This window comes from Nerophis ophidion, linkage group LG06 (assembly GCF_033978795.1).
Source record: "Nerophis ophidion isolate RoL-2023_Sa linkage group LG06, RoL_Noph_v1.0, whole genome shotgun sequence".
Classification (NCBI taxonomy): Eukaryota; Metazoa; Chordata; class Actinopteri; order Syngnathiformes; family Syngnathidae; genus Nerophis; species Nerophis ophidion.
The window spans coordinates 23,850,719-23,871,103 of NC_084616.1; the positions used below are offsets into that span (position 1 = coordinate 23,850,719).

Sequence of the window (20,385 nt, forward strand, 5' to 3'; positions counted from 1 at the left end):
TATTAGCGCGTCGTTTTATCGAATGCATTTGAACAAAAATATCGATTACGTGTCCATCGTGATACATATTGATATAGTTTTATCGCCCAGCCCTACTCAGAAGTGTAAGAAAACAAGACATAATGACACAGCACGGTTATTATTATCGGCTTGCCGATCAACGATTTAATTATCAGACAATTAGCATTTATTACCACACACAAGCACCGAAAATGGTGTCTTTTTGTGTCAAAGTGTTCCGTGAGCCAAGAAAACAAAACTTGGTGGCGGTTGAGGTGGTCATGTTTAGTTAGGCTGGACGTCTTATTATTTGAGACAACGTGGGTTCTCTCAGCAGGAGGTCGGCTGGGGTTCTGCCAAAAGGGCAGAAACACCAGAGAATGAATCTTTTCGCTTGTCAGCTCGTTTAAAACTCAACTTGCAAAGCTGAACTTCGACCTATATAATTAAATTGACCGTTTTTGTGTATTATTTTTTGATTTACTATGTTTTGACATCAATAATAGGAGAAGAGAACATCAGTTTCATTACTTTTTAACTCCCAAACACAAGCAGTAAAATAAAACTTTTAGTTAAAAAAATAATAAAACAATGCAATGGTAGAATGTAGTACTAGCAAGTTCAGTAGTTTTATCAAGTACCCTAATAATAATATACAGTAGTACTATGATAATAATGTACAGAGCTACTGTAACAAAAATGTAGAGTGAAACTATAATAATGTACATAAGTACTGTGATTTCATGTACAGCAATACTGTAATAATGTTCAGTAGTACTGCGATAATAATGTACAGTAGTACGATAATAATAATGTCCAATGGTGCTGTAATGATAATGTAAAGTAGTGCAATAATAGTGATGTAAAGTAGTACAGTAATTTACAGTAGTACTGTAATAATGTACAGCAGTACTGTAATATACAGTAGGACTATAATAATAATGCACAGTAGTACTTTAATAACAATAATGTACAGTAGTATAGTAGAGTAATAATGTACAGTAGTACTTTAATAATGTATAGTAGTACTGTACTAAAATGTACAATACTGAAATAGTACTGTACAGTAGTACTGTAATAATGTACAATTGTACAGTAATGTTAAAATAATGTACAGTAGTACTATAATAACAATGTACAGTAATACATAATAGTCACGTAAAGTAGTACAGCAATAGTAATGTACAGTGGCACTGTAATACTAATGTACAGTAGTGCGGTAATAACAATGGACAGTAATAAAAATGTACAGCAGTACTGTAATAATAATTTACGGTAGTACTATAATAGGAATGTAAAGTAATGCATAATAGTCATGTAAATTAGTACAGTAATAGTAATGTAGAGTAGTACTGTAATAATAATGTAGAGTAGTACTGTAATAATAATGTACAGTATTTACCTTGGAGAGTGGACTTCCACAGTGTCTCCTTCCAGTTGCTTTTCCGTCAAACGCCGTCAGCAGCTTCTCCATATTTTCATGGATAAATGATAGCCTTTTATCGACTCAGTAGTAGTGGTGCGCTCCAACTGCAATTTTATTTTGAAATTCCATCCATCCATTCATTTCCTACCGCTTGTCCCTTTCAGGGTTGCTGCAGCCTATGAAATTCAAACTTTAAAATTTAAAACAAAGTGTTCCAAGAGCAATAAGTATATCTAAAAAACAGTTTGATTGTCATTATATATTTCTTACAAGAAAAATGTAAATGCCTAGTTGGCAGAAAAAATGGACCATAAACAGATTTTTTTCATATTCTGACACCGGAACTGGAAGTTGATAATCATACCTTCTTTCAAAGATGTAATTTTTGCTTTTTAGGGAAGGTACTGAATTCGGTACCTCTGTACTTTTGTCAGTACTGCCGAGTACTGATTCACGTTAAATCAAACGGTGCCATACGTATTTCCATACTTTTGTTGCACGTGATGTCATGTCCGGTTTCAGACTTGTCACATCTGTTTGCAGTCTGCTGAGTCTGGTTGCATACTTGCCTCTTCCGGTTGCAGACTGGTCGCATCCGGTTGCAGACTAAACATTGGCTCACATAAACAATCGGTCAAGCAGCACTCAGGGCGGACTCAGCCAAACTCCCTCTAAGTAATCTTGCAACTTTCAACACCAACAAAGCAAGAATTCCTGGTAGAAAAAGCTCCAACGTAAAGTAAAGCTCCATTCTTTCGAAATACGCTAGCTTAATGTTTTCCGTAGACAAGCTACTAATAGCATTAGCCATTTTACATGGCGATTTCAACACCTCCAAATTTAGTAGTAAAAACTCCAACTAAGATGTGTACTCTTAAGGTATAAACACTTTATAGAGCGCAACGTAACTCATTCAGTTTCAAAGAAAAAGCTACTTCCAAGTTAGACAACATAACATAACTAGCCTATAGAGTAGCGCCATGTCTTGGAAGTGGAACTGCATTGTAAATGAGACTCAATTGTAATAAAACCAGATATAAAAACTGAACTGACGTTATAATCAGCTCAATTTTAAATGTTACAATAAAAATAAAATCATATTATCAAACATTTAGTATTTATTAACACACAAAAGTACCAGAAATTGGTACTGTATCGGTTAAAATGTGAACGCTACTCACCCGTATTGCTTTCAACTCACACAAATGTTTTAGTAATTGTAGTTTCTTTATCTCAAAATGAAATTCAAATACATTTGTTTCATGAAAAACATGAAAACAGAGAGACATTTGAGTAATTGTTTGTAATCTATTAAAGTCATAATTACACATTGTTGTTTAAATATATTTATTTGTTTGCACAAACGATGCAGCAGGCTGACAAATAAACGTGCGTCGTTACACAAAGTTTCATTTTCCGTACCGTGGACTACTGACAACGTAAAAGCCACACGGTGACGCTCTCGGGAACATCGTTAAACTCTCCTACAAAAAAATTTGAATGAGCTTGGTACATTAAACATGTATATGGAAAAAAATGTGAGTCAAATAACGCCTGGTCAAGGATAAATAAGTGCATATAAGTCATGCAGTCCACTAAAAGGTTGTGAAAAGAAATGTTTCTGTCGGGGCTGACATGCTGCAGATCATTAGCATTAGCTTGGTCTCGTCACATTTAGCACGACGAACGTGCTACTTTTTTTTTTTTTTTTTTTAGTAAAAGCTCATCTTTAATCATGAAAATGCACATACTTGTTCACATGATACAACGCCATCACTCTTATATTGCTTGATGCACAGCTACAAATATCGTATCCTAATCCAATCCCAAGTTTAAAGATCGGAAGAGCTATTGCTACTGAATGGTTCACCTCCTAAAACACTATTAAGTTCATAATCGAAGGATCAGATGTTTTTTAATACACACAGGCCACGTTAAAAATACAAGAACCTAAAAACATTAAACCCGACAAAATCTGTTGGAATTTGTGTCCCTTAAAGTTCAGCGTGTGTACGATCATTCCCCAAAGTCATCTCGGTTGCTTTACTTAAAAATGATTTCCAAAATTAAACAGATTTTTAAGGATTTTTAAATGAAAGTGATAATAATATAGAAAAAGTAGGCTTGGGTGCATATCAAATCAAGCACTTTCACAGCCAGCGGCGCCATGAAACAGAACTTTATTTTGAGTACCCTCCCTGCTATTATCAAAAAAGTAGACTTTTATTCATCTGAAACTATTTTTTTATAATTTTTTAATCAAACATGTTTTGTACTAAAACTAGTTCATGGAGAATGAAATGTTCTATAATGCATGTTTTAAGTGCAAATTAATACATTTAATATATTGGTAAACATGTTCACGGCGCACGCCTGACCAGGATTTGAACATTGTGCGCCACGGGAGACAACGAGCATGTTTGGAGGATTTGCCATTTTATTCTCATCAGTGATGGAGCATGAAGGTCCAGGAACTTGTCATTTAAGGCTTGACATTTTACATGTGCTTATTTATGCAAAACGCGGCCCTGGTGGTAGGACTGGGCGATACAATGATATCAATATAAATCACGATAGACATGTAATAGTTCACCACAAAGTTTTTTTTCTTCTTTGTGGGAAGAAAGCGGAAGTATGGAAGCAAGGTTGGCATCACAAAAAAAGGCTCTCGCTCTCCCTGATCACTGATCAGTGGGAGTGTTACGCTAACAGCCACTAAGGTAACAGCATCAACTATCAAGTTTGGTTGATTCTTTGCATGGAGTGAGAAGATAAAAGTCAAGATGAAGAAATTCTGGAAAAAAGAGGAAAAGTCACCTGGACATGTTTTTGGAATTTTCCAAAGGGACCGTAGTCAGACCAATGTGGTCTGTAAATGATGCGCTAATACAACACCATCTTTGCCGCGCCCACCCTTTAGAGCACAGCTGTAACTTCCTGCCACTAAACCTGCAGAAAATAGTTCTTCTCAGCTTTTTCTGTTTACATTTTATGAAGCATTTCTTACATATTCCTATTTTGTTTACATTGTTTGAGTGTTTTCCAGGCCTGTGTTGACATTTCCTTTCTGCCTTGATAGCTGATAGGATTATAATCAGAAAAAGTTACCATCCATCCATCTATTTTCTACCGCTTATTCCCTTTTGGGGTCGCGGGGGGCGCTGGCGGCTATCTCAGCTACAGTTGGGCGGAAGGCGGTGTACACCCTGAACAAGTCGCCACCTCATCGCAGGGCCAACACTGATAGACAGACAACATTCACACTCACATTCACACACTAGGGCCAATTTAGTGTTGGAACCCAGGGAACCCACGCATTCACGGGGAGAACATGCAAACTCCACACAGAAAGATCCCGAGCCTGGGATTGAACCCAAGTCTGCAGGACCTTTGTATTGTGAGGCCGACGCACTAACCCTTCTGCAACAGTGAAGCAAAATAGTTACATTTCAAATAAAATATATTTTTGTTCTGGTCCTTACAATTCAATATTGACAGGTATAAAACACTTTTTCGTCCTATCGCCTAGCCCTAATGTGATAATACAAAGATAAAATGTCAAAACTAATAATGAATAAAAAGATTTGTCTTTAAAATAAAGTATGGATGCAAGGTAATGGCTGATAATTAATGGTTAATGATTAATAATCTTGATTTGAATTTGTGCTTTCTTGATTTTTGGCTAACTGGATTGTGCCAGAACGACATTTCAAGGACAGCAGGCAGCAATCCCACCCAAAGATGCTCCAGTAATCGACCATTTTGCGCGTAGGTCGGCCTCCAACGCATATTTTGGAAGGAACAGAACTTCTATAGATGCTACTGATATCAGTGAAATTTTGGAGAATGATCGTTTGGTTTCAGTTCAAGAAATTTGCTGACCTTTGTAGGATTGAACATTTGTACGGGTTCTGTTTTTTTGTGTCACCGTGTACGTTGGATTCGTCTAACTTTGTTCTTTCTGACTTGCGGTTTTGAGTGAAATATTTTGTTGAACCTTGGGACTTTAATAAAAAAATATTTGTAGAAATGTGTTTTGTAGAAGTTCAGACCTGCTAGTCCACTTGAAGTCCAAGCATGTGTGTTTCTGGTGGTGTCTTCAGGGGGATCCTAAAGACGTGGCCTGATGGACCATGTCTGGACCGGCACACAGACTTCTCGTGACACAACAGGCACCTTCGGGATTCCCCCGCTCCTCAATGGGGTAAGAACTGTTTCTACTCATGTAATCAAATTGCATCAAACTCTGCAGTCTTTGCCTTTCTTGGGCTTTCTTGGCTCGGTTGGCAATATACCGCACTCTGCTTTGGCTCCTGGAGGAAGTCCTCCTGACGAGGTGCTCGTCCACAGACTCCTCAGGACCGTTTCCAGGTGCAAAGTCACTGGCGTTAAGCGGCTCCACATCGGTCAGCTTCCGCAGCTGCTTTATCAGGTCACGGCTTGGGTTGGCTTGGGGAAGCCGCTCCCTGGTCGGTTTAAGGATGAAGCTACGGCTGATGCTGCGGTACTTGCTGTCAAAGTTGCAAGAAATATCATCCGACGTCAGATCCCCGAGACTTTTGGAAATGGACGCCGGCAATCTGCCTGGAGATGCGGACGACGGCCTGTCGGCTGATGACTGCTTGAGGCCTTCCATGAAGAGCCGGTTCCAGGTGTGCCTTCTTTGACCGACTCTGTTGGTCAGGTCCACGGCAGACGGCAGGCTGTCGGGCTTCAACTCACCCTGTCGAAGATTAGGGTTGGATTTGCTCTTGCTGACTTGCAGGCTGTCAAAGGAAACTAGTGTGGAATGATGGCAGCTGGCACAGTTTGGGTCACAGGTGACGCTGGTCAGACTCTTTCTGGCCAGGTTGCTATGGGACATGTCAATGACTGTGTCGCTGGAAGAAATGCTAGAGGACGACGACGTGCTGTCCCGATGGCTGACCGGTTCAAGCTTGCTCCAAAGGCAGTCGTTGGTTGTAGCATCAGTGAAGACTCCTGGAACTGTTGCGTTGCCCTTGAAGGCTGCAGCGACGCGAACGTGACCCTCGCTCTTTGTTCTTCTCATGGGTGTGTGTGGTGATACAGTGCCGACTGCTCCCTGGGCCTTAGCTGCTTGTGGTGCACGGACTCTAAGACTTTCAGGAGGCAAAGCTGCAGCTGACGTTTCCGGTCTCTGGTTTGTGTCTGTCAGAGTTTTAAGGTTTTCCCTTTTGCTGTGCTGGAAGGTCGACTTTGCACTACTCAGGGTTTGGATGTTTTGTTCAGCGGGAGACTTGACAGAGAAAGATATTGTTTCAGTAAAAGAATCCAGTTTTTTGTGGTGTTCACTGGCTGTACTTGGAATATCCGGCAATGCATTAGATTGAACTGGCAACTGGGATTCAGCATTCACTTGAGAAGACCAAGACCGCAGGAATGGTGAGGGTTGGTGGGAAGAAAGTCTGTCCTCTGGAACAGCGACAGAGCAGATGTGTGTGTCCTTGGAACCCCCAGAATGATTTAGTGCAGGGAATGGAAGCGGGACAGTTGGACTCAGTGCTGTGGAAAGAAAAATAATCATGAACGCCATTAATGCCTTGAGTTGTATCGAACTAAACTTGTACACATTAGTGATTATGTGGATACGTTTTTTCATGTTTCTATTTACCGCGAGGAGGATAAAATGCTATTGAGCTTGAAAACATCAAATCTTATCAGCCACATGAGACGCCGGCCTAGATACGATGGTGTTTTGAAAGGCTACGTAGACGCTAAAGAAGTTGCCTCAAAGTCAGCTGCAAAGCTTGTTCTTGTTCTAATCCCCGTGGTGCTTGAAGAGTGCAAAACATTGGAAAGTTTGCCAAAGACGACTCGACTCGACGTCATCATGGACGTGACGACGCTGGAAGATTGACAATCGTTGAAGATATACAACAAAACTACTTTGTCAAATCCACCCTTGTGCACTAACTACAACTTAATGTACATTTCACAAATATTTATAAATAATTAGGGGTGGGTATCTTTGAGCTCATAATGTTTTGACACAATTCCAAACCATGGGGTTACAAGTCAATTCAGAATCGATTCACTGTTCAACACGATTCTCAATTAAAACTGATTCTTGCAATGTGTTATTTGGTATAATGGGATATGATGATAATATACATTTTTCTAAACAGGTTACAGGTTAGACAAGCTCCTTTTGGTTACATGGACATTGCCTAATAATGCATTTTTAAAAATGTATTTTATATACATATGTACTCAGTACATATATATATATATATATATATATATATATATATATATATATATATATATATATATATACATATATATATATATATATATATATATATATACAGTATACATACATACAGACTGTATACATATATACTGTAGATATCTATATCTGCAATTTAGAACTGCATTACTTTACTCGACATACTTAGTTATAATAAATTCCAGACTACAAGCCACGACTATTTTCCTCTGCTTTCGCCCATGCGGCTTGTAAAACGGTGCGGAAGATTTATGGATGTTTTCTTCGCTGACAACCATAATGCAATTTCAGAAAACACATGCAAAGACAACGGAATTGTGCATTACTGTTTGTGCTACGGTGCCATCTTTTGGTCGAGTTCACTTACTGCAGGTGCAGCTGCTTACAAAGGGCATGTGACCTCGGGGAACAAGCTTTTTTTTTACCGTACCAGAATATGACGAAGACTATGCAGTACTTGGTGTCACTGCAACAACGGTGGGAGGAGAAGGAAAGACTGGTGTGTTGTTTCCATTAATGTTAAGCAGAGGTGATAACAATTTTCTAGAGAAATTCTACTATATATAGTCACGATGAAGAGTGGGGTGGGGCAAAATATTTTCTTCTTCGTAGGGAGGGGCGTAACAGAAAATATTTGAGAAGCACTGGCCTATTCTATTCCAAGATTTAGCCGTTAGCGAATAAAAATCCATAGACTGGTCGCACCTTTGTATAAGCCGCAGGGTTCGGATTGTCTACAATCAAAGAAGCTACCTTTGAAAGCGGTGAAGACTCTAAGACTTTTCGAGTAGGAAATCTGACTATTGTGGAAACTTACGATTAGGAACTCGGAAATTCCGACTCCCCAGAATCGACCAAACTGATTTAAGCTGTAGCTCTTTAGCGACGTCCTTTATGGGCCTATTGCTCCATACAGTTTTCACATCGTTCTTTCGTAACTTTTTCACTTTGTCTTCAAAGCTATGTTTGATGCAAAACCGTGAACATTGGACAGGTGCAAACCGTGCAGGTTGGATGGAGAGAGTGATGGGTGAAGTGAAGGTGCACAGAATATTCAGCAGGTTTACCTGAATCTGGTCATCCCCTCAATTCTGCACTAGGAACAGAGAGAGAGCAAGCAAAGGGAAAAACAGGAGAAAAAAAAAGGAGTTCAGCAAAAACTGGACAGAGGAGGAGATTGAGGGTTTGGGGGAACAGCTATCAAGAGAAAAAAACATCTATTAAAGATTAGGAAAGGACTTCCTGTCATGAAAAGATTTTGCAGAAAATAGTTGAAAACAAAACACTTCCAGTCATCAGTTGAATCGCGCATTCTACTGAAAACTTGACATTGCTCACTCTGCTTCTAAAAAATAATTTCCTCGAATAAACGCGGTGTTCTTTAACCAAGCGAGATCTACTTGATTCGGACATTTTCCTAATAAGTTATTCCAAACTAAAAATAATATTCATGTTTAGTGTGTCAAGAGATATACAATCATCATGGTGATTTGTCATTATTAAGGCACGGTAGAATATACAATATGATTACGTGAATATTGCAATAAACACAGTTATGTGTAGATCAGGGGTGTCCAAAGTGCGGCCCGTAGCTAACTTTTTAACAAACAGTGGCATAATCATCAGCGTTCTAATAGTAACATGCTAGCTTTTGTGATAGTTTTGCAGGTATACACCTCATCGTCACATATTTTTTCACTGGACCAATAATATCTGTTAGCATGCTAATGTTAGTATGTTAGCTTTGTTTTTAAAGCACACTTTGTAGGTATAAGCCTCAGTCATATTTTGGTACTTGATTAATGCTAATGTTAGCAGGTTAGCATTAAAAAAATATATATCTCAGTAACAGACATGTTCCGAGATTGCAATTTAACATGCTAAAATTAGCATGCTGGCATTTCTAGCTAACATAGCAGGTATCTCAGTGTCATATATTTTGGTATTTCATTCATGTTAACTATATATAAGCATGCTAGTTTTGTAAGTATACACTTCAGTCATATTTTGGAACACTATGCATGCTAACGTTAGCAGGTTAGCATTTCAAACTAATTTTTTTGCGGTACCTACCTCAGAATATAATATTTCGATACTTGACGCATGTTACGATTAACATTTCAACATGCTAACATTAGAATGCTAGTTTGTTTTTTGCTAATTTAGCAAGTATTGTATACACTTCAGCGTCAAATGTTTGGTTAATGGACGAATAATATCTGTTAGCATGCCAATGTTAGTATGGTAGTTTGTTTTTGTTGTTTTTTTAAACAAAAATGTTTTAGGTATACACTTTAGTCATATTTTTGTACTGATGCATGGTAATGCTAGGAGGTTACTTTGTAGGTATACGCCTAATATTTAGATACTTGATCAATGTTAATATTAGCAGGTTAGCAATTCAAACAAATTACACATCCCAGATTATTAGACATTTCAAAATGCTAACATTAGCATTGCTACCTTTTTTTGGGCTAATTTAGCAACATATACACCTCAGTGTCATATATTAGTATTTTACTAATGCTAGCTTTTTTGCGAATTTTGCAAGTATTGTATACCCCTCAGCATCAAATATTTGGTTACTGGATGAGTAATATTGGTGAGTAATCTAATGTTAGTATGCTAAATTTTTTTTTAAAGCTAATTTTGTAGGTACACGCTTCAGTCATATTTAGGTACTTGATTAATGCTAATATTCGCAGGCTAGCATTTCAAACAAATTACACATCTCAGAGTAATAGATACATGTTACAGATAGCAGTTTAACATGCGTACATTAGCATGCTAGCATTTTTTTTACTTAATTCAGCAGGTATCTCAGTGTCATATATTTTGGTATTTCATTTATGCTAACTGTAAGCATGCTAGTTTTGTAAGTATATACTTCAGTCATATTTTGGAACATGATGCATGCTAACGTTAGCAGACTAGCTTTTCAAAGTAATTTTTTCAGGTACCTTCCTCAGAATAATATATTTTGATATTTGGTGCATGTTACAGTTAACATTTCAACATGGTAGTCACATATTTTTGGTATTTTACTAATTCTAGCCTTTTTTTGCTAATTTTGCAAGTATTGTATAAACCTCAGCGTCAACTATTTGGTTACTGGACAAATAATATCTGTTAGCATGCTAGCTTTTTTATTCTTAACTAACTTTATGGGTATACACCTTAGTCATATTTTGGTACTTGATGCATGCTGATGTTAGGAGGCTAGCATTTTAACAAATTACACTTCTTGGAGTAGCGTACTTGACAAAAGTTACAATTAACATTTTAGCAAGCTAAAATGAGTATGCTAGAATGTTTAGCTATTTTAGCAGATTGACACCTCAGTGTCACATATTTTGGTATTTCACTTATGCTAACTGAAAACATGTTATTGCCAGTATGCATTTTTTTTCTTTTGCTAGTTGTATAAGTATACACTTGATGCATGCTAACATTAGCAAGCTAGCATTTCAAACACATTTTTTAAGTACTTACCTCAGAGTAATATAGTTTGATACTTGACACATGTTACAGTTAGCATCAACATGCTAACATAAGCCCGCTAGCCTTTTAAGAAAAACTATTTTAGCAATATTTACACCTCAATGTCACATTTTTGTATTTTATTAATGCTAACTGTAAGCAAATGCATGTTTATTAATAGACCTTAATATATACACAAGGCAAGTCGGAGTGATTTACAGAAAATTACAAGAAAGCAAAAATAAAAATAATCATAACTCAAGTTAAAACCATAGGTTTGTAAGAAAGCCATTGTTAGCTTAGTACTGTTTGCATAATCGTTTTTTTTAATTTAGCTCAGGTTGCTCACATTTTTTTTTTTACTTGATGCTATCTGGCCAGCATGCTGTTAGCATTTCAGTTCAGCTTTGACCCAACAACATTATCACATCTTTATTGAAATTTTCTATAGAACGATATATACATAAGGCAAAGGGAGATACAGAAAAAATTCAAGAAAGCAAAAGTAAAAATAATCATAATTCATATAGTTAGCTATAGCTGGGCAATAGCTATAGTTAGCATAGTACTGTTTGCATGGTAGCTAAAAAAAAAGCGTAGTTTTTTTTTAGCTTATTTTGCTCATAATTTTTGGTTATTCGATGCTATCTAGCCAGCGTGCTAACTGTTAGCATTTCAGTTCGGCTTTGACTCGTTAACATTATCACAACATTTCTAAGGAAATTGGATGTGATCGTAAAAACTACCAAATTTGCCCCCGCATCCTCTGGATGTGTCAGTCAGTAGCCCTTGGTGGAACACGTTTGTCCACCCCTGACTTAGGTGTTTAAACTCCAAAAGCACTGTATTAATACAATAAACTGTCAAGTCCATACTAGGCAAACTATATTCCACACTTACCAGTTGTGTCATCTGTCGGGCCAACAGGAAGTACGAGGTTGCGTATTTTGGGCAAAGAAAACCACATTTTGTTAATTAGTTAAAATAGATAAAGTACCAATGATTGTCACACACACACTAGGTGTGGTGAAATGTGTCCTCTGCATTTCAGCCATTCCCTTGTTTACCCCCTGGAAGGTGAGGGGAGCATGGGCAGCAGCGGTGCCGCGCCTGGGAATAATTTTTGGTGATTTAACCCCCAATTAACCCTTAATGCTGAGTGCCAAGCAGGGAAGTAATGGGTTCCATTTTTATAGTCTTATGTATGACTTGGATGGGGTTTGAACTCATAACCTACCAATCTCAGGGTGGACACTCTAACCACTAGGCCAAACCCCAGCCTTTTGAATCAAATATTTGTAGAAAGAGTACGACTAAAGATACCTAATGGTGTCGTAGGGAGAGCTACAGACATGGATACAATTGTTGGTGAATTCTGTGGAAGAAAGAGGTCACTGAAATAACTTTAATCTGACAAAAGCAGGTGTGTCTTAGAAGACGATTTTGATTTTCGAACATGGGAGGTGTGTTGGGAGGGTGACGCCCCCTGCACACCATGCCACCAAGTCCGCCAGGGAATTGGACCTGGCGCTCGCTGCCAGGGTGTGGCTTTGACCCCCTAGTGTACCGGTAACGATCGCAAGAGTTCACCTACGCAGGAAACCTGGTCTGCTTCCTCCAGAGCAGTGTTTCTGAAACCATAGCGAGCGCCCCCTGGAGGGACGCAAAAAAAAATATCTGTATCTCAGCTGGAGTCTGTATGTTGCAATTCACCTTTCAACAACTTGTGGCAATATTGATTATTATTATTAACTGTTTATTCAAGAAGCGTTTCTATTATTATGCTATATTATTCATTTAGTAAGAATATATCAATGTTAGCACTGTGTTGATTGATTGATTGCAACTTTTATTAGTAGATTGCACAGTAAAGTACAATTGAACACTAAATGGTAACAACCGAATAAGTTTTTCAACTTGTTTAAGTCGGAGTCCACGTGAATCAATTCATGGTAGAATTAGGTGTATTTGTCATCAGTTTTTATGAGTGCCTTCTTCTGCAGTATATTTGATTATTTTTTATTACTTTTTACTTTAATCATGTTAACTATAAGTAGGTTAGATATAGTTATTAAAATACGATTAAAATCAATTGTACGATTTCTAGTTCAGTCTTAATATTTCAGCGGGCCTCAGGCCCCGAGGTCAAAAAGGTTAAGAATCCCTTTTTCCACTGAGGGGCCTCAGTGTATGTGGGGGCCATTTTTAAATGTATTACACACACATATATATATATATATATATATATACATATATATATATATATATATATATATATATATATATATGTATAGTATATTATATATATGTATATTATATTATATATATATACATATATATATATATATATATATATATATATATATATATATACAACTTATATATATATATACATATATATATATATATATATATATATATATATATATATATAGGAACAGTTAAAACAAAATCCCACTAAAATTCTCCGGGATCCAAAAGTGTCCAAAAAAATAACTACTTTCTACCCATAAATCTCTAGATCAGCTTCAGATCTATCTATCGATTACAAGTTTAATAAAAATGTTCATGTTTTTATTTCATTTTACTTTTTGCCATTTTAGTCAAAACTTTGTTTATGGCAAACACAAAATACGCATTATTTTCTCCAAAAATATTTCAAAGTGTAATATTTGATCATAAACACCTCTCGTAAAAGTGTTAAAAACAAGTTGTACATTTTTTTTTTTTACTTTCAACCCCAAAAAATCTGTTGATTATAATTTAAAAAAAATGTTCAAGTTTTTATTTTATTGGTTTTATGCCTTTTTTGTCATCCATCCATCCATCATCTTCCGCTTATCTGAGGTCGGGTCGCGGGGGCAGCAGCCTAAGCAGGGAAGCCCAGACTTCTTTCTCCCCAGCCACTTCGTCTAGCTCTTCCCGGGGGATTCCAAGGCGTTCCCAGGCCAGGCGGGAGACATAGTCTTCCCAACGTGTCCTGAGTCTTCCCCGTGGCCTCCTACCGGTTGGACGTGCCCTAAACACCTCCCTAGGGAGGCGTTTGGGTGGCATCCTGACCAGATGCCCGAGCCACCTCATCTGGCTCCTCTCGATGTGGAGGAGCCACATCGGATCCACCTTTTTTGTCATATAAAACATTTTTCAAAATGTTTTCCAAATATATTTCAAAGTGTAATATTTGATGTGAAGTAATTGGAGCTCCTCTCTGAGCTGCTACCTTACCGTGGTAGAGGAGTTTGCGTGTCCCAATGATCCTAGGAGCTATGTTGTCTGGGGGTTTTCATGCCCCCTGGTAGGGTCTCCCAAGACAAACAGGTCCTAGGTGAGTGATCAGACAAAGAGCAGCTCAAAGACTTCTATGGAATTACAACGAAATGAACCCAGATTACCCTCGCCCGGACGTGGGTCACCGGGGCCCTGCTCTGGAGCCAGGCCCGGAGTTGGGGCACGATGGCGAGCGCCTGGTGGTCGGGCCTGTTCCCATGGGGCCCGGCCGGGCTAAGCCCGAAGAGGCAACGTGGGTCATCCCTCCAATGGGCTCACCACTCATAGGAGGGGCCATAGAGGTCGGGTGCATTGTGAGCTGGGCGGCAGCCGAAGGCAGGGCACTTGGCGGTCCGATCCTCGGCTACAGAAGCTAGCTCTTGGGACGTGGAACGTCACCTCACTGGGGGGGAAGGAGCCTGAGCTAGTGCGCGAGGTAGAGAAGTTCCGGCTGGATATAGTCGGACTCACCTCGACGCACAGCAAGGGCTCTGGAACCAGTTCTCTCGAGAGGGACTGGACCCTCTTCCACTCTGGCGTTGCCGGCAGTGAGAGGCGACGGGCTGGGGTGGCCATTCTGGTTGCCCCCCCGGCTCAAAGCCTGTACGTTTAAGTTCAACCTAGTGGACGAGAGGGTGGGGGGACGGGTCCTGACTGTTGTTTGTGCTTACGCACCAAACAGCAGTTCAGAATACCCACCCTTTTTGGGTACACTCGAGGGAGTACTGGAAAGTGCTCCTCCGGGTGATTCCCTTGTCCTACTGGGAGACTTCAACGCTCATGTTGGCAACGACAGTGAAACCTGGAGAGGCGTGATTGGGAAGAATGGTCGCCCGGATCTAAACCCGAGTGGTGTTTTGTTATTGGACTTTTGTGCTCGTCACAGTTTGTCGATAACAAACACCATGTTCAAACATAAGGGTGTCCATATGTGCACTTGGCACCAGGACACCCTAGGCCGCAGTTCCATGATCGACTTTGTAGTTGTGTCATCGGATTTGCGGCCTTATGTTTTGGACACTCGGGTGAAGAGAGGGGCGGAGCTTTCTACCGATCACCACCTGGTGGTGAGTTGGCTGCGATGGTGGGGGAGGATGCCGGACAGACCTGGCAGGCTCAAGCGCATTGTGAGGGTCTGCTGGGAACGTCTGGCAGAGTCTCCTGTCAGAGAGAGTTTCAATTCACACCTCCGGGAGAACTTTGAACATGTCACGAGGGAGGTGCGGGACATTGAGTCCGAGTGGACCATGTTCCGAACCTCTATTGTCGAGGCGGCTGATTGGAGCTGTGGCCGCAAGGTTGTTGGTGCCTGTCGTGGCGGTAATCCCAGAACCCGTTGGTGGACACCAGCAGTGAGGGATGCCGTCAAGCTGAAGAAGGAGTCCTATCGGGTTCTTTTGGCTCATAGGACTCCAGAGGCAGTGGACGGGTACCGACGGGCCAAGCGATGTGCAGCTTTAGCGGTCGCGGAGGCAAAAACTCGGACATGGGAAGAGTTCGGGGAAGCCATGGAAAACGACTTCCGGACGGCTTCGAAGCGATTCTGGACCACCATACGGCGCCTCAGGAAGAGGAAGCAGTGCCCTATCAACACCGTGTATGGTGCGGATGGTGTTCTGCTGACTTCGACTGCGGATGTTGTGGATCGGTGGAGGGAATACTTCGAAGACCTCCTCAATCCCACCAACACGTCTTTCTTTGAGGAAGCGGTGCCTGGGGAATCTGTAGTGGACTCTCCTATTTCTGGGGATGAGGTCGCTGAGGTAGTTAAAAAGCTCCTCGGCGGCAAGGCCCCGGGGGTGGACGAGATCCGCCCGGAGTTCCTTAAGGCTCTGGATGCTGTGGGGCTGTCTTGGTTGACAAGACTCTGCAGCATCGCATGGACATCGGGGGCGGTACCTCTGGATTGGCAGACCGGGGTGGTGGTCCCTCTCTTTAAGAAGGGGGACCGGAGGGTGTGTTCCAACTACCGTGGGATCACACTCCTCAGCCTTCCCGGTAAGGTTTATTCAGGTGTACTGGAGAGGAGGCTTCGCCGGATAGTCGAACCTCGGATTCAGGAGGAACAGTGTGGTTTTCGTCCTGGTCGTGGAACTGTGGACCAGCTCTATACTCTCGGCAGGGTTCTTGAGGGTGCATGGGAGTTTGCCCAACCAGTCTACATGTGCTTTGTGGACTTGGAGAATGCATTCGACCGTGTCCCTCGGGAAGTCCTGTGGGGAGTGCTCAGAGAGTATGGGGTATCGGAATGTCTTATTGTGGCAGTCCGCTCCCTGTATGATCAGTGTCAGAGCTTGGTCCGCATTGCTGGCAGTAAGTCGGACACGTTTCCAGTGAAGGTTGGACTCCGCCAAGGCTGTCCTTTGTCACCGATTCTGTTCATAACTTTTATGGACAGAATTTCTAGGCGCAGCCAAGGCGTTGAGGGGTTCCGGTTTGGTGGCCACGGGATTAGGTCTCTGCTTTTTGCAGATGATGTAGTCCTGATGGCTTCATCTGGACGGGATCTTCAGCTCTCACTGGATCGGTTCGCAGCCGAGTGTGAAGCGACCGGAATAAGAATCAGCACCTCCAAGTCCGAGTCCATGGTTCTCGCCCGGAAAAGGGTGGAGTGCCATCTCCGGGTTGGGGAGGAGACCCTGCCCCAAGTGGAGGAGTTCAAGTACCTAGGAGTCTTGTTCACGAGTGGGGGAAGAGTGGATCGTGAGATCGACAGGCGGATCGGTGCGGCGTCTTCAGTAATGCGGACGTTGTATCGATCCGTTGTGGTGAAGAAGGAGCTGAGCCGGAAGGCAAAGCTCTCAATTTACCGGTCGATCTACGTTCCCATCCTCACCTATGGTCATGAGCTTTGGGTCATGACCGAAAGGATAAGATCACGGGTACAAGCGGCCGAAATGAGTTTCCTCCGCCGGGTGGCGGGGCTCTCCCTTAGAGATAGGGTGAGAAGCTCTGCCATCCGGGAGGAGCTCAACGTAAAGCCGCTGCTCCTCCACATCGAGAGGAGCCAGATGAGGTGGTTCGGGCATCTGGTCAGGATGCCACCCGAACGCCTCCCTAGGGATGTGTTTAGGGCACGTCCAGCTGGTAGGAGGCCACGGGGAAGACCCAGGACACGTTGGAAAGACTATGTCTCCCGGCTGGCCTGGGAACGCCTCGGGATCCCCCGGGAAGAGCTAGACGAAATGGCTGGAGATAGGGAAGTCTGGGCTTCCCTGCTTAGGCTGCTGCCCCCGCGACCCGACCTCGGATAAGCGGAAGATGATGGATGGATGGATGGATAATTGGAGCTTTAAATAGGTCAAACATTCATATCAAAATTAGATTTTGATTCATTATTATTTTTGGAGCAATGACAGTTTCAAAGAAAAAACAGCCAACATGGCATCTTTGTGTTATTCGAGTCAACATTGCAGCTTTTTATTGTTACATTTCACCTGTTTGCTCTTTTATTTCACCCTTTTAAGGTTGTTTTTCTAATAGTATTTTCCGAATGTGCCAAAGTTAGCTGCGGGCCGCATTTCGGACACCGGTGGTCTAGAGAGCTGATTGTTTACAAGTTTGATCATTTATTTAGAGTTCAGAATTGAAGGCAACCACAGTAGGGTCGATCCGAGGACCTCAAACTATCCAAAAAAGAACCTGGAGGAGGTGTGGTTGTGTTTTCCAGGAGACAATGGGTGTCTTTAATCCGCGGTGTGCAATAAAATCTGAAGACTTTGTGGTGTGCAATAACATCTGAAGACTATCTCAGCATTCTGGAGCACAATGTGTTGCCTGTTTTTAAGATGCTTGGTCCTGGGTCCTTTAAGAACACATTCTAAAAGGGGCCAAGGAGGAAACAATGGACTGATCCAATGGAAAGAGCTGAGAATGCATTCAAGAAAAGACACCCATCAAACTCAGGACACTTGGAGCACCTCAAACTTGCCGTATCATCACTTTTGTCAGTTTCCACTCATTTTTGTGGGTTTTCAATTTTTGACATTAGGGTACCAACAATTTCAACTATGTGACGATAAAACACTTTATTCTCATAACAACTGCTTGAGGTTAGGGTTGTGCCAATCGGTTATTGAAAGCAGTCTGATATCAGCAAAAAATATATATTGGCTTGCATCTGAGAATGTGCGATACAAGCAGTCCTGCAGCGTGTTTACTTGTGTGTGATAAAAGCAATCCTGCAGTGTGTTTATTTGTGTGCGATATCATGCGCAATACAAGCAATCCTGCAGCGTGTTTACCTGTGTGTGATATAATGTGCGATACAAGCAGTCCTGCAGCATGTTTATTTGTGTGCGATATCACAGCAGCATGTTTACTTGTGTGTGATAGGATGTGCGATGCAAGCAATGCTGGAGCCGGTTTACTTGTGTGTGATATCATGTGCGATACAAACAGTCCTGCAGCATGTTTACTAGAGTGTGATATCATGAGCGATACAAGCAGTCCTGCAGCATGTTTACTAGAGTGTGATATCATGAGCGATACAAGCAGTCCTGCAGTGTTATTACTTAAAGCTGGACAGCCAATTACCATCTAAATGTCCTCCAATAAATACCATTTCTTTATTTTAGCAAAGTCATTTACAAATGGTAAACATTTGTAAAAAAACACTATCGGCTACTAGAATCTAGCAGCTAGACAACAACAAAGCATACAATACCTGCAAATTTCTAGATACACAAATCTAGGTTGTCTTATTAAATACAATTGATAACATGCTGCATGGACAGACAACTTCACTAGTTTTGAGTATTTATTTCCTAAAAAACAATTTTTTTACCTTATATTTTGTCAGCTCTATTTTTGCATACTTATTATTCATTTAACAATATTTTAGTGTAGAACAGCACATTCGTCAATATAAACAAATATCAAATAATTACAAAGTCCCAAGTATTGTGACCACTAGGTGTCTCCACTAAAACAGCCACTCCACTTTGACTTAAAGACAGCATAAGTCCATACCAGGCGGTTGACAATTAATAGGTAAGTTTTTTTTATACCTACCGTTGTCATCTGTTTGACGGATTTCACCTGATCAAACCGTCTCTAACATTCCACACTACTAAACGATACAAGTATGTATGATTCCTGCTGATATCAGACCAATATTGGTATGAACCAACATTGGTTGTCTTGGAAGTAAAAATCGGGACACCCTTGCTTATTTAGGGACATTAATTTGATTGGAACGCTAACAATTTTAGGGACACCAGAATGCTGGGGTATGTGGCGTCTATGAGTAGATATTAGGGTCGGGGCCCAAGTTCTAAGATCAACTAATACTTTTAGGAACACACAGGATGTTGGGGTGTGTGGCATCTCTGAGTAGATATTAGGGTTGGGGGCAAAGTTCTAGATTCAACCAACACTTTTAGGGACACACAAGATGCTGGGGTGTGTGGCGTCTAGGACTAGATATTAGGGTTGGGGCCAAGTTCTAGAATCTACTAACACTTTTAGGGACACACAGAATGCTGGAGTGTGTGGCGTCTAAGAGTAGATATTAGGGTTGGGGGACAAGTTCTACGATCAACTAACTACTTTTATGCCTTGTGGGCATCTTACCGGCAAAGAACAGGGGAGACTTTTGACGTAACTCCTGCAGCTTTTGGGCGAACAGGGCATTCATCTCACGCTGAAGAGTGCCTGCCGCTCTCTTGCGGCCGTCAAGGACAGATGTCAGCGGCAACATCGGCGGCGAGTCAAAGCTGCTCAGACTGCCGAAGCTGTCGCAGCTGCTGCTGTCGTCGCTTAGTGAGAAACCGGGGATGACCTCGGTCAGAAAGGCCGGGCCGCAGACAGTGCCGTACCTGGGTACCGTTGCCTGGTACCAACGGGGGTTGGTCCTGCAATCTGGCGTGTGGCTCTGCGCGGGTGAGACCGTGTTGGGGAGGCGTCGACGCGGAATGTTGCACGACAGGGCGTTCCTCTGGGAGGCATTGGGCGACACTTG

The 20,385-nt window shown here is 41.3% G+C and overlaps 1 protein-coding gene across 7 annotated transcripts in view; it reads right to left on the reverse strand.

The window, feature by feature from the left end:
• Positions 1-2,756: 2,756 nt before the first annotated feature.
• Positions 2,757-20,385, reverse strand: part of plch2a (phospholipase C, eta 2a) — a 181,352-nt gene continuing 163,723 nt past the window's right edge. For 5 of the 7 annotated variants that reach the window (XM_061903126.1, XM_061903124.1, XM_061903123.1 and 2 more), the window contains one exon: positions 2,757-6,949. In XM_061903126.1, the coding sequence (XP_061759110.1) occupies positions 5,526-6,949 (1,424 nt within the window). In that variant the 3' untranslated portion in view covers positions 2,757-5,525. Of the gene's footprint in view, positions 6,950-8,743; positions 8,773-20,385 lie in introns of all 7 variants that reach the window. The other 2 variants (XM_061903128.1, XM_061903129.1) reach the window with 2 other exon arrangements.